Source organism: Antechinus flavipes, chromosome 5, assembly GCF_016432865.1.
Source record: "Antechinus flavipes isolate AdamAnt ecotype Samford, QLD, Australia chromosome 5, AdamAnt_v2, whole genome shotgun sequence".
NCBI classification, from domain to species: domain Eukaryota; kingdom Metazoa; phylum Chordata; class Mammalia; order Dasyuromorphia; family Dasyuridae; genus Antechinus; species Antechinus flavipes.
In genome coordinates this window covers 23,012,057-23,027,489 of record NC_067402.1, presented here as the reverse complement: position 1 = coordinate 23,027,489, position 15,433 = coordinate 23,012,057, and the positions used below count along the sequence as shown (strand labels likewise).

Below are 15,433 nucleotides of genomic sequence, written 5' to 3'. Positions count from 1 at the left end.
GGCAATATATAGTTGTGTTTTCCTTTTAAAAACTATTTTCTGTAGAACCTTGGGGCCCAATTTGAGCATCAGTGATGGTTACTTCAGTGTACTTTCAATGAGGCAAAGAGCATGGTATTTTAGGGAAGAAAGAGAGAGGGGAAAGAGAGAGGGAGGGAAGGCTCGGGGTCCAGAAGAATGGAAGAAAGGATAGAAAGACAGACAGAAAGAGATACAGAGAGAAGACTAACACACACACACATACACACACCCACATACCCCACACACTCACAAAATGAGAGAGAGAAAGAGAGAGAGAGAGAGAGAGAGAGAGAGAATAAATATATATCATTTGCTTTTTTTTTCTTGAGGTCAGAAAAAGTTTCAAGATGGTAGATAAACAAAAGAAAATGAATAAATGTATGATAAATAAATGAGTGATGAATGAATGGATTGATACATAGATGAGTAAACACATTGATGAATGAACAAAAATAAATTAATAGATAAATGAATAAATGAAAGATAAATAAATTAAGTGATTCATCGAAGAATGAGTGGACAAATATACTTCCTCATAGACAGCTGATAGGTAGATAGATAGATAGATAGGCAGTTAGGTAGATAGATAAACTTTGGATCAGGAGCCCTAGAGGTAGAATGCAAAGACTTCTTAAAGGCAATGGCTATTGTTTTTCTTGATGTTGCTGTTCATGGGATTTTTTTTCTTTTTATTCAAAAGACTGAAAATTATGCTCGGTATATAGCAGGTGCTTAATAAATGGTCATTGGGTTGCCCTGTTGAATCAAAGTCCTGTTTTTTCACTTCTGACCATATCTTTCACCTAATCAACAAACTCTAGTGGTTCCATATTATCTCCAGAAAATAGAAAATCCTTTCTTCTGTTTTTAAAATTCTCAATTAAGTAGTTCCCATCATTTCTATAATCTCCTATTCCATATTTCCTTCCTCCTATATAAATTGATACTTACTACTTGTATGAGCTTGGGAAACTCATTCCTTCCCTGGGTTTCAGCTTTCTCATCCATGGGGTGGGAGAGAGGGGGAAAGCTGTTGGACTGCATGTCACCACTAGATTTATGATCCTATAATTTAGTTGATTGAAAGAGTAAGTAAAAAAATTCTTTACACAATGAAACTTAAGGTTTGTTACATCAATAAATGAATATATCAACTAAAAAAGGAGATTGAAGAAATTGATCATACAGATGGGAATTTCTGGACAAGTCTTACTCATATAGAGAAATGAAATCTTTTCACTGGTGTGTTTATTGGTATAAACATGTTGTTCTCTTCTAGAACCCCACCAAGGCCCCAGAATCTCGACTTTAGATAGAAGAAGTATCCTCCAAACGCCTCATTTTACAGTTAAGGAAACTGAGGTTCAAAGTCATAAGTGACTTGCCCAAGATTATAAAGATAGTGAATCCAAGATTTGAATGCAGTTTCTCCAACTCCAAACTCAGCACTCTTTTCACTGTCTCACTATTCAGAGAAAATCTTTATCGAGAGGGTGGAATTGAATTCCAAAAAGAAATAAAGAGACTTAAAATCATTCCCAAGTACTATCCTTTAATTATTTTGAAACAACAACAACAACAACAACAAAAAACAATCCTGTAACATTCTAGCATGAACATGATCAATACAACTCAGTTTTCTGTGTAATTTAGTTCATTTAACCACCCTATATAGAATATTCTTGTGTGCCAAACAAGCAATGGGCATAAGCTTTGCTCCAAAAGCAGAGATTTCCTATAAAGTTGGAAGGCTATTGCTTCAGAAACGTAGGAAAATGGAACAGAGGGAGAAAATACCTTGGGTGAGTATTGGAAAGGATTCTCTTGTCCCAAGCAATTCATAGAATGCCAGCCATTCTAAAGCTGGCAGAGAGGCTTTTTGTGAGTTTTCACCATTTTCACATAGTACAGTTTCCAAACTGTATGAATTTATGAAGCTTAGTAATTTGGTATCACCTTAGTAGTAACATTTGTTTTATACTCTAAATACACTTGGAGAAGTCTGTGGAATATTGTAGCTTCTTTGCTTTATGAGCCCTAGAGGGCCTAATTGACTTGAACAGTGGAATTGGGTCCTTAAAAAAGAAAAAAGAAAAAAAAAACACTTTTTGATTAATGGCCCCAGTAATAAATCATTAATCTTTTTAGCTCATAAATGATAGAAATGAGATTCTGTTTTTCCCTCCCTCTGTGATATATTCCTAGGTTCTCTTGCTTATACAGTGGCTATATTTTAAAGATCTCCTCATCAATTTAATAGTCCCTCCTCCAGCTAATTTAATATAATGGCCAGCAGGGTATGCATTAAAGAGCAGGAATGGAACAAGTCCTGATATAGAGAATTGTCTTTTTATGAAAATGTTTTTGAGGTTTCACGTTTTAGACCTAGATAGAGAATCATAGATAGAGAATCATAGATTTAGACCTGGAAGGGGTTCTCGAAGCCATTTAATCCAATTCTTTCATTTTTCAGAAGGAGAAAATGAGGCACAGAAAAGTGAGTTGATTTACCTAATATCACACAGCTAATAAGATCAGACTGAGTGCCTGATCTAGGTCATATGACTCCAAATCTTAGAATCTTCTAATTGTACAGACAGAAGTATGCTGGAGCCAGCTCAAAATGGTTCAAATTATTTTTAGAATGAATAGACATGCTTTCTCTGTGCCATGTTCTTTCCCTAAAGAAATTCAAGATCCATCACATAGGATAGAGTGGTACATCTTCAGTAGTATGTTATCAGATGTTTAATCACCAAGTCTTCCAAAAAAAAAATCCTCCCAACCCACATTTTCTTAAATCTATGAAATCAAGAAAATAATAATTCAACTACTGAATGCAACATTTGCCAATTTCTAAGGTATAAAGAAATACACGTGATAAAAATTTAATGATTGGTTCTTGGGATTATGATTATTCTTTTCTTTTTGTGAAAACTAAGGTAAAAATAAGTTAAATAAGTTGTTGAGGCTGAATTTGAATATAGGCCCTGAGATACCTCAATGGTATAGATCTTCTGAAAAACACGTAAGTTAGGCAACCAAGAAGGGGATGGATATGTTTTATATCCTGTCAGTACTGCAGATTGTTGAAACTAAAAGTAATCATGGAAGAAAATAATCTTTGTCATGGCTTCTGAGAGAATTGTATTCTAAAGTTAGGGCCTTCCATTTTGATTTATGCCAAGATTTTGGCAAATCAGAATTGCAGAATTTGTTTTACATCGTTGAGAATATGTGATATCTTTTCTACATTAGAGACAGCAAAGTTGCAAGTCTGAATTTATGGGAATACATAATTTAGAGTTAGAATAATTTTAGGAGAAAACAGGGTTTGGTCTCAGAAAACCTGATCCTTTTCCACTCCTCTTCCCCATCCCAGATCTGTCTTTTTTTTATAACAGATGTTATATTTGTTATGGGTAAGTTGTTTTCCCAAAGGGAATTGTAAGCAATTTGAGGACAGGAACTGTTTCAATTTTTTCCTTCTGTGTTCTTAATTTTTTGTACAATGTATAGAACACAGTAGGCACTTAATAAATGTTTGTAGAATTAGTTTGAATCAATTTGTGTGGTCCTATGCACATCATAGATTGTTTACTACTACCAGAACAATAGAGAGAAACGTTGCTGAGCTTACTCAGTAGCAAGTTCTGAGATGATTATGGCTATGTTTCAGTGCACAGAAATAATGTTAGCTTGCTGATGCGAACATCCCTCCCTATTGTGCACATACAGAAACAATTGGAATAATTATAAGGTGGGCAGCTGGGTAGCACAATGAATAGAGCTTAAGTCATGGAGTCAGAAAAACCCATCTTCCTGAGTTCAAATCTGTTCTAAGACACTTACTGTGTGACCCTGGACAAATCATTAACCCTGTTTTTCTCAGTTTCCTCATCTGTATGATAAGCAGAAGAGAGAAAAGAAATAGCAAAGTACTCCAGTATCTTTGCCAAGAAAATCCCAAATGAGGTCACAAAAAGTCAGACACAACTGAAGAACAGAACAACAATAATGAGGTGTTAGAGAAAGAATTCTGGAATTAGGAGTCAGTGGCAGACCTTGCTGCTCAACTTGACTTCCTAAACTTTGTTATTTTAAATACTACCATGCAGTAAAAAAAGAATGTTAAATTTAGTATCAAAGGAAATGTGTTTAAACTCTGCCATTTAATATTTGTGTGATTGTATGAAAGGTTTTTCCTTTCCTCAAACCTTACCTTTGTGATGTGTAAAATGGGGAGGGTACTAAAAAAAAGGGTTAACCTCGAGGCTCTCTAAGTCTGTTTCAAATCCAATGTTATGACCTTCATTAAAGGACCTTCTCCCTAAAACTGAGCTTATATTCCTTCCCACTCTTCTACCCCCATCTTCACCATCTGTTGTTATCTATTCATGAATGGAAGCTTAGGAATGATTCCCCAAGAGCTTTTCCCTCTGGACTGATGAGGCTGCTTTTGTTGTGAGGTCACTGGTGGCCGGACAGCCTGTGCCTCCACATGGGAGTTAAGATTACAGGACAGCCAAATCCCTTGCAGTCTGTCCATTCTTTGGCTAGAAATACCGGGATGAATCAACATGGTTTGTTACAGCCTTCAGTTGGAATAGAAGAATCATCAGGGTTACTTAACCTTTATAAAAAGAGGCAACTGATCAGAATAAGATGGTTGTGTGTGTGTGTGTGTGTGTGTGTGTGTGTGTGTGTGAGAGAGAGAGAGAGAGAGAGAGAGAGAGAGAGAGGGAAGGAAGAGAGAGAGAGAAAGACAGACAAAGAGAGAGAGAGAGAAAGAGAGAGAGAGAGAGAGAGAGAGACAGAGAGAGAGAGACAGAGAGAGAATGAGAATGAGAATATACAACTATTTTTAGCTTAGGAATACAATTAAATTCCAGCAAATAGTACTCCCTGGAAGACCCTGACCATGAAATTCAACCAATCTTCTGCTTTGTTTGTTTGTTTCTCCTGGTTAGCATTTAAAGTCCTTTCTCAACCTGAATCCAAATGACCTTTTCAGGCATTTTCCGTATTATTCTCAATCCTGCATTTGGCAGTCCAGATAAACTGGGTCTCTTGCTGTTCCTCACATTTAAAATTCCATCTCTCATCTTGGTGCATTTGTCAAGGTTATATCCCATCCAAACCTATATAATATATTCCTTTTGATCATACTTTCTTGAAACCTCAAATTTGGGTGCTACCTCTTACAGGAAGTCTTCCATAAAATCCCTAGATGCTCTTATGAACTTCAACTTCTTTATCTGGAAAATGAGGAGGCTAGAATAAGATTTAGCTAAGAAAAATCCTATAGATATTATTTAATTCAGTCCTCTAATTTTATAGATGAGGAAAACACAGAGGTGAGATGGTGACCCAGATTCCATAATCAATATTTCAATATATTTTAAACAAAGCATTTCTCCACAAAATTACATTTGTCTATGATGTTTCCCTTTTACAAATGATTGTCTGTATAGCATTTAGATGGATACGATATTGCTCATGGGATTTTGAGATGGTCTGATTTTGTTTTTCAGTTCAGCTTGTAGCTTTATCAAGACATCTCTCACTTGTCTTGGGTTCAAAATGTAACTACACAAATATAAGACAGGATGATGGCCATTGCTAGATACACTCTCCCTGTCCTGTCTAATGTTTTTCACATAGAAAAAGATCTGAGGATTTTAGAAAATGATAAAAACCAATATGGAGACAGCGAGGGGACACACAGTATACAGAGCACCAGGCCTGAAGTCAGGATGGCTGATCTTTCTGATTTCAAACCCAGTCTCAGACACTTACTAGCTGTTTGACTCTGAACAAGTCACTGAACCATATTTGTCTCAGTTTCTTCATCTGTAAAATGAGCAGGAAAAAGAAATGGCAAATCCCTCCAGTATTTTTTCCAAGAAAACCCCAAAAGGGGGGGGTCACAAAGAGTCAGACACTACTGAAATGACTGAATAAATCACTAATTCAATAATGTAATTTCAGCCAAATAAATAAAAGCTATTGCAAAATTGAACTACTTTAAAATGGGATCCAGATTAAGGGAATTGAGATTCCCACTCTTCTGAGCACTATCAAAGTCACATTTGCAATGACTAGTACAGGGTGACCAAGAGGGCCCTGACATATAAAGATTGCCTGAGAAAGTTGGGGATGTGTTTTAGCTCAAAGGAGGGAAAACTTAGGGCCATTTGCAGCGCTCTACAAATATATGAGGGGCTACTTATGCAAGAAAGATGACACTTGTTCTGTTGGATCCCAGAGGTCAGAGTCATGAACAATGGATTTAAATAATACAGATGAAGAGATTTGTATTTTATCTTGGGAAAATATTCCTAAGAATTCAAACTATCCCAAAGTGTGTTAGCTCAAAAATTATCCCAATATGGGTTATCCTAAAGTACAGTGGATTGCCTACAATAACAATGAGTTTTCCCTTATTAGAGGTCTCCAACTAGGCAAAGGATGTAAAGAGGATTCTGGCTATGGCACCAGTTGGTGTTCCATATTGTGTCTTGATCCCATATTTTCCCAAATTTCCCAAAATTCCATATGGTGTTCTTGATCCCATATTGTGATAAGAAGTTTTGGTTGATTTTGTGCCTTTGGTTTAACAAGAAGGGAGAGAATGAGATCAAATGGTATAAATGATTCCTAAGGTTTTTCTGATCACATATTGACAATATGACAATTTTAATAGATTTGATGACATTGGGGAAAAGAAGCAATTTTCTTTGACTTATCTGGAGAAATTTTGTCACTGGTCAGGACCCATATCACAACTTTGCTTCTGCTCAAATCTCAGCAGGCAGCTGAATGTTAGAGTTTCTGTCCCCCAAAACTACCCTCAATTCTAGTCCATGAGAAAATGCATTAATTTTGTTTTACAATATTGAGTAGTTCTCTATAGTTCTGTTCCCTGTTCTAATTGTGTTACCTTCAGGGCATTGAATGAAGCTCTATCAATACATGTGATAGCACAATAGATTACAATGAAACTATAGAGATCTCAATATTGTAAAATGTTAATTTAGCATTTTCTCACAGGAAAACTCAACACTTCAGGGCTGATAACTGGGGATACTGAGGTCGAGTCCATGAAGTGAGCATGGAGGGAGAAGCCAAAGCAATCCCGGAATGCAATTTTACCGCTTGTCCAAGGAAAACAGGTAATTCCAATTAATTAAGACATCCAGACTTGAGTATGTTACTTAATATATTTTTTTTTTACTCATCTCATGTGAAAATAAAAATCTGGGTATCTGGAACACATTCATTCTCAGTTCAACTCATGGGAGGCTTTTGTTTAGTATCTGTTATTCAGCCTTTACCATGGAAGCAAAGGACCTGGGCATACCTGATTATCCCAATCATATGTCATCTCTCTGAGCATGTAACCTCTTTCTTAAGCCAATTTAATGAATTTATTATTATTACCAATCTTGATGTAAAATCCTTTATTCTAAATTATATTCATCAAGTACTTATTTATAAGCAAAGCATCATGATTGCCTCTAGGAACATAAAACAAGAGGGGGAAAAAAAAAACAACAAATGTTTGACCTCAAGAAGCTTCCATTCTAATGCACTTTGCAGTTTGCATCTTCTCACATACTGTTCAGTCTTCGTATGTTGGAAGAGGGAGTCAAGCTCTCCTTATCCCATCACCACAACTTTACTCTAGATAGAGAAAAGCATCATTCCTTCTACAATACGAAAGGGTATTGGGAAGATGATACCCACGATCCCTCTGTATGGCAACATCAAAGAGAAAATCCAGAGAAAAAAGTAGCACAGATTAGTGAAGAATTAGGCAGAACACATACCATTTCCCAGAAGCTAATAGAAGCACCCCTTAACTTGCTGATTTCCTCTGCTCTTTAGAAAGAATTCTTAAAGAGTAAGCATTTACTTGACCTTGGGAGGTTGGGTCAGAGACCTTAGGGGATATCAACTGATCTGTTTTCCTGAGTATAAACATTCATAACCTTGGTTTGTAAGACATAAGTGAACATTTGTTTTTTCTTTATATAAAGTGGTTGTTCTTTCTGCCCCATCCCCCAGATGTGGTCAAAGCCAGAGAGACAGTACAATGGAAAGTATGAGCAGACTTTGGTGTGCATCCCAACTCAGTTCTCCAACTTGGGGCAAGTTATTTTTTATCCCACCTTGAGCTTCAGTTTTCTCACTTGCAAAATGAAGGGGGTAGGCATTGTTCCATTGATATTAAAGGTCCTTCCTAGTTTTCAATCTATGATTCTATTTCATCAATACAGGTGCCAATTCTAGAATGTCAATTCCCATCTTCAGCTGATACAACTGGACAACTCTCCTTTCCTTTAGAATCTTCCTTTCTGGAGTCAATGGGATAAGGGCCTTGTTTAGAGTTGTACAGTAATATGTGTCCAAACCAGATCTCCTAACTCTAAAGCTGCCATCTCATGCCAATCTGCCTCTGCTTCTCAAAGACGCATTTAAAAAAATCATCAATTGTATTTTCTTTTGAATTATTACTACTTTTGCATGTCATGACATCATCTCCCTGAAGTCATAGTCATCTTTGAGAACAAAGGATGATCAATAAGAATGATTAGAACAACAGACTTGTTTAGTATCTGTTATTCAGCCTTTACCATGGAAGCAAAGGACCTGGGCATACCTGATTATCCCAATCATATGTCATCTCTCTGAGCATGTAACCTCTTTCTTAAGCCATTTTAATGAATTTATTATTATTACCAATCTTGATGTAAAATCATCAAGTACTTATTTATAAGCAAAGCATCATGATTGCCTCTAGGAACATAAAACAAGAGGGGGAAAACCACAAATGCTTGACCTCAAGAAGCTTCCATTATAATGCACTTTGCAGTTTGCATCTTCTCATATACTGTTCAGCCTGCTTTTGTTGGAAGAGGGAGTCAAGCTGTCCTGATCCCATCACCACAGCTTTACTCTAGGTAGAGAAAAGCATCATCGTTCTACAATACGGAGGGAAATTGGGAAGATGATACCCACAATCCCTCTGTATGGTGACATCAGAGAGAAAACCCAGAGAAAAAAGTAGCACAGATTAGTGAAGAATTAGGCAGAACACATACCATTTGACAAGCAGCTCTAAAGGTCTCTGGTTGTGCTTTGCACAGAGGTGGGTCAATCATTAAGAATCCAAAATGGTCAGAATCCAAAAGGCAGAATTGTTCCAACAACTAAAGAGAACCTAAACAGAAAACAGAACCTTGATGGAGACTTTCAGACAAGAATGTGTGGGCTTTGTTTTTACTGGAAAAAATGAGTGGAACACACACAAAAAATGTTTTTCTTTCTTTGCTAGGAATCTTGTAGGATCAAAGGGCTGCTTGTATTTGCTTCGGTCAATAGGTTAATGATGAAGAATCCTTCCTGCATTCCCTCATATTCCCTTTTTGAATCTAAGACTATTCAGCACTAATAACTTAGTGTCTCAGATGTTAATTATTTTGCCTTTCAGATATAAGTGCTTTCAACTAATTTTCTGCTCTTGAAATATTGAGTACAGTGGAAACCTCTTTCCAGGATCAGGCCATCTAGCTTAGCCCTAGCTTATTTCATCCAACAGCAATTATACACATCCATAAAATATTTCATCTATATTGTTTCCAATTTCAAATAGATGAAGTACCTAAGCCTTCCTTAAGACTTTACTTTTCTATTCAGCTGGGAATGTCTTGAAGCTCTTTAAAATAAGTAAAAAGCCAGGGCATGATTATAGATGTTATATATAGAAAGAGAAGGAAAGAGAAATACGAGAGGGGGGCTATAAAAGAGAGGTAGGGGAGGGGAGGAGGAGAGAACGAAGGAGAGATGGTTGTGCGTATCAATGAATAAAAAATAAAAAAAAAACTCAAGAAGAAAAAACTGTTCTTTAAAATATATATATATATATATATATATATATATATATATATAATCTTTTGATCAAATGAGAATATATGTAAAATGCTTTGGAAACTTTAGTTACATAATTTATTATTTAATATGTAAATATATTCCATCTTTAACATATTTATAGGAAACATAATGTTTATAACATATAAATGATACTCTTCATTTGTTATTTTAAATATTTCTTGAAATGTTTGAAATAGCCTTCATTTTCATCTACAACAAGACTCAGCATTTTAAAAAACTTTTTTGTCTCCCGAGTTGTTAATTGGGTTAAGTCAGTAGTAAGAAGAAACTAGACCACCACAAAAGTGAAGAAATAGAGAAAAGGGTTCATCCAGTGATCTGGTCCCATTTTGTTTGAGGAAAAATTCCCCAAATACACAGTGAAACTCTTGTGAGTCTGAATTTCACCAGTTCAATGGTACATTTTGATGTTCTGTAGCATATTCATCCATTCATTAAAACTGAGATTTACTATTATGTGTAAGGTCTTTCACAATTTGTGTTTCATTCTAGAAAAAGAACTATGTGTCACCAGACAGGCAAAATCTATAGATTTTTCTTGCCTCTCTCTAGGCTTCCATTTGACCTTGAATTGTAGGATTTCAAGTGAAACAGAGAGCAACAAAATGGTAAAGATTCTTAAATGGAGCTTGGAGCCCTTGTTCCAGTTCTAGATCCACCCCTAGAAAAATTGTTTTCATGTATAAGCTTGTCCATGGCTCTTATAAAAGAATTCTTCTACTCTCTATGTCTTCATTTCAGAGGCTTGTAAGGGAAGTTATCTAAATTCCCTTACTGCTCTAAGAATCCAAAATTGTACAAAAATGTAAATCCAAGAGTGATGGTAAACAGCACCATCCCCCTCAAGAAAAATTGGACAGATTGTCAACTGACTGAGATTTGGCTATAACAAGAAAATTTCAGAAAATTAGAAAGAAAATGGTTATAAAAGGGAAAAAAATAAAATTTGAGCTTATTTTGAAGAAAGCAATATAGAAGCTTTTGAGTACAATGCCTACCCAATCCAATAAGCATTTATTAAAAATCCACATTGTGCAAGATTCTTTGTCAGATGTTGGATAGACAAAAACAAAATTGTAAAAGTCCCTTCCCTCTAGGAGGTTATTTTCTACTAGGTGATATATCATCGAGGGATAAGTATTTATTAAATATCCCAGGCACTGTCCTAGGTTCTAGTGATACAAAGACAGAAAGTAGGAAAAAAAATATTCCATTTTTTCATATAGCTTATATTCTAATAGGAGAGGCAATATACTCACAGAATATCATAGAATTGCATTCACTATTAGAGATCCAGAGCCAGAAGCTATTTCATAAATCATCTACTAAAATTCTTTCATTTACAAGTGAACTAAGGCCCAGGAAAGTTATTACCTATGCCCGCATGGGAAGTCTATACCAAACATAGGATCTGAACTCAGATTTTTTCTATTGTATAATTATATATATATGTATATAATATATATAAGTATATAAATATACTCGGGGCAGCTAGGTGGCACAGTGGATAGAGCATGAGCCCTGAATTCAGGAGGATCTGAATTCAAATCTGATCTCAGACATTTAACCCTTTCTAACTGTTGTGACCCTGGGCAAGTCACTTAATCCTAATTACCTCAGCAAAAAAATATATATATGTAAGTACAGTTTATTTTCAAGTACATGAGAATTATATATGTACATATACATATATTTAGGTTTCATAGCTTAAAACCAAGACTCTTGGGATACTTTATTGTATAGCTAATAAATATACTTTTAACTTTTATTAAAGAGTAAAGGTAACTTATGTATCTCTCTTTGGGGGGGTGTATTTAAAATGCAGTATTCCATAGTTACGTCAACATACATAATTTGAATTCCAGGACCAAGTCTGCCTTTTGAATAGCAGGATTTCATGACAAATAGCACTGTGAAATGGCCACTCATCAATGCAGAACTGCTATATGCTTTTAGGGACTTTGATTCATAGATGAAGTTATCATGAATGAAAGATCATTTCCTTAAGACTTTGGACTCTCTAGAGAACATGTTAATGGCACTTACTTTTATTTTTAAGCACATTTATTTTAATAGATTTTATTGATTTTATTGTTTTTTATCATTCATGTTCCCCCTGCATCCCTTTCTCCTTCCTTCCTTAGTCCTTATAAAAAGATTTTTGAAGAAAAAGAGGCTATAGCATTTATTATTTATTACACTATATTTTTTCATGCAGTGATTATTAGGAATTCTGGAAATTGGAAGGCTAGCCCTTGTTCTTTAGGGGACAATGATAGAATTCTAGCAACACATTCTAACAAAAAGAGCCCTTGGCTATTCTAAGTGCTAATGAGCTGGTAATGTCAGGCAAGTAACTTGTCCGTTCCTCAGTTTGCCAGTCTATCAAGTGGGAATAATAACACCTGCCTTATTTATTGCTGTTACATGGATATAATGAAACATACTGGGAAGCTCTTTGTGCTTCCTCTGGATGATATAAGAATACCAAACAAACAATTACATCATCCATCAGCTGTCCTTCATCCTTTTCCCATGACCGAATTTTGGTTTCAACTCTTAGTTCTCTTTAATGACAATTTTCCCTCCCATTCCCATCAATAATTTTTCAATCTATAGTAAGTTATTGCTTATAATGTGACAAACTAGATACCATTGTCTGGCCCATCCACAACAGTACAATGGATAAGAAGTGATGAATAAAAAATACAGACTGATACTTGAGATTTATATAGATTTAGATTTAAGTGATTTTTAGCTTTTTTCCTTTGTTCTATCTATTGAATCCTGGGGGAAAACATTGTGTCTGTTTAAGAAAGACTGTATTTCTCTCTGTGTTCTTTTATCAAAATGAAGTCTCTTCTGTCTCAGTGGCAAATCTTTTCATAACTCACTTCCACAGTAGCTGTTGTCATTGTTTTAAAGGTTCAAATTAACTCTATTATTTATACTTCCAATGCTTACTTATTGACTCTCCATTACTGTTAAGTTCCATGGTGTTAACTTAGTTGTGAACCAGGACTTGAGTTATGGACTGAACCTTGAAAGAAAATTTCTCTTTAGGGGATGGCATAAGCTTGAACAAGTCAGTCAAGGGTCCTGGATCTGGACCTCAAGTCCCTTCAAGAGTATCCTATGCCACAACCTAATTTTATATATGAGGAAACTGAGAGACTCAATGAGATGAAATGATTTACCATAGTCAAAAAGCTATCATGGCAGATCTCTAATATTGACCCATGCCTTCTAACTTTATACCAACATTTTTTCCTAATGTAAAACTTTAAACTCAAAGAAGGAAAAGTGAGAAGTGGAAGAGAATGCTGTGAAGGAAGACCAAAAGAGAAAGTAATGTTTTTGATCAGGAAAGTCCAATTAATGGGATTCAGTTTGTCACATTGTAAACAACAACTCATTATAAATGGGTAAATTGTGCAGGAAAAGTAGAGAAAATTGTCATAAAAAAAATAAGAGTTAAAACCAAAATGATTTGGTCATGAAGAAAGCATGAGGGACCGATGGTGGATGACCTGATTATTTCTTTAATATGTTATCCAGAGAAAGCATGGAGGGCTTCCCAGTATGCTGAGATATACCTATACTGACACAAACTTACAGATAAGAGTACCACAGATGAAATATGGGTGGGTAATCTTTCTTGTTAGAGGGAATACCCACTCCTAGGTCTTTTGGATTATTTTAGAATGAAGGCTTGGCTGATGGTATTGTCCCAAAAAAGGATGGCTGTGGTGATTTAGGAGGAAAATAGTTTCACTTGAGTGGTAGAGACAGGATTCAGAATTCTTGACTTAATCTGAGGGGCAAACTAGGTGCCTCATCCTTCAGCAGTTCTTTTGTATTTATTCTGTGCCTCTTTTGAATTTGAACCCCCCCCCCCAAGAGAATGTAAGCCCTATAAAGGCAGGAACAGTTTCATTTTTGTTGTGATACCACTGGTACTTAACATAATACCATTTAATAAAAAAAGATGTTGAGTTTAATTGACTTGCATTTCAGGAGTCCTGGGAGTTTTATTTTATCATTAAGTTTCCCCCTAAGTAGACACTGAAATGTGTAATATAATCATTTCTGTTGTTTTGTTTTGTTTTAGCAACAAGAACAAGACCCCACAAACCTATACATCTCCAATTTGCCCATTTCCATGGACGAGCAGGAATTGGAGAACATGCTGAAACCCTTCGGCCATGTCATTTCCACCAGAATATTAAGAGACGCCAATGGAGTCAGCAGAGGTGTCGGATTTGCCAGGTGAAATTCTTGCTCCAATTACTCAGTTCTTTCCTTCTTTGTTCCTTTCGGTGTGCATTCCATTCCCCATCTCAGAGACTCAGAGCTCTGACATCTGCAGAGTTGAAAGGGGCTTTCAGCCTCTCGTGTGGGTGTTTCTGTCTTTGATCCGATGAATGGCACCATGAACATATATCTATTCCATTGACTAGCTTGTGTTTGGATGGCATGCACGTGTGGGCAAAATCCTAGATATTTATGCTATTTACCCCTCCTCCCATTGTCTCTGCCTGCCTTTGTTTCAGCAAGCTTAGATCCTGCCAGGCTGTGACATAGATAATAAATGCCCAGTATCCAACAGCAAAATAACCCACATGGTGAATAAAGTCCTCAAAGGGTTTCACGTAGATTTCCAAAGAAAGGAAGGTAAATTTCCCAGGAGGAAGGCGAGAGAGAAGGAGGTCTATGTAGAGAAACCTAAATTGTTGGGAAGCCCCAAGGATTCCAGAGCCTTCTGAGAAGGTCAGGGGAGTATTTGCATTTGAGAGGCCGAGGCTATTTGGTTTTTGATGTTTTAGGCAGAGCAGAGGAAACGCTGATAGCATTTGTGTCATTGATGGGGAAGGAGGGTTACTTTTCATTTTAACTTTGAGAAAATGTTTACAAAAGGGGGTCGCAGCCAGGAATGCAGTTAAAATGATTGCCCCTGCTGTGCTTTCATGAAGATAAAAATAGAAAAGGCTGAAAAGAGGGAAAGAAATGGAGCGGGGAAGAAAAGGTAAGACAGTGATTTTAGGATTTGGGCTGTGATCAGTTCTCATTTTCCTGAGTATCCAGCTAGCAAACCTGATCCTCCTATTTCCCTAATACTTATCATTCAGTTAGATATTTCAAAGGAAAAAAAAAGACTTTTCCCTTATGACTTTTCCTGGATTCATCCCTATCCATCTCGATGGTTTTATGCTCCTCTGCCTATGTTCTGTTGTGTCCTATTAAACCCTCATCCTGGAATCTTTCTTTTTCTGTTGTTTTCTTCTTTTTGTCCTCCAGAAATCTGGATCCCTGTAGCATATCCCATCCCAGACCACATCTTTGGGAGGAGAGTTTCTCCTCATATCTCTAAGCTGGGAGGATAAGTTGGTACACCCCTCCTCTCCATCTTTCTGTTGCATCCAATACTCTGCAAACTCTTCCTATGAGATTTATT

The 15,433-nt window shown here is 36.2% G+C and overlaps 1 protein-coding gene across 12 annotated transcripts in view; it reads left to right on the top strand.

Moving 5' to 3' along the window:
- RBMS3 (RNA binding motif single stranded interacting protein 3) overlaps positions 1-15,433 on the top strand; it is a 1,470,243-nt gene that overhangs the window by 1,166,610 nt on the left and 288,200 nt on the right. For all 12 annotated transcript variants that reach the window (XM_052001746.1, XM_052001747.1, XM_052001755.1 and 9 more), the window contains one exon: positions 14,090-14,247. In XM_052001746.1, coding sequence (XP_051857706.1) covers positions 14,090-14,247 — 158 coding nt within the window. The remainder of the gene's footprint in view (positions 1-14,089; positions 14,248-15,433) is intronic.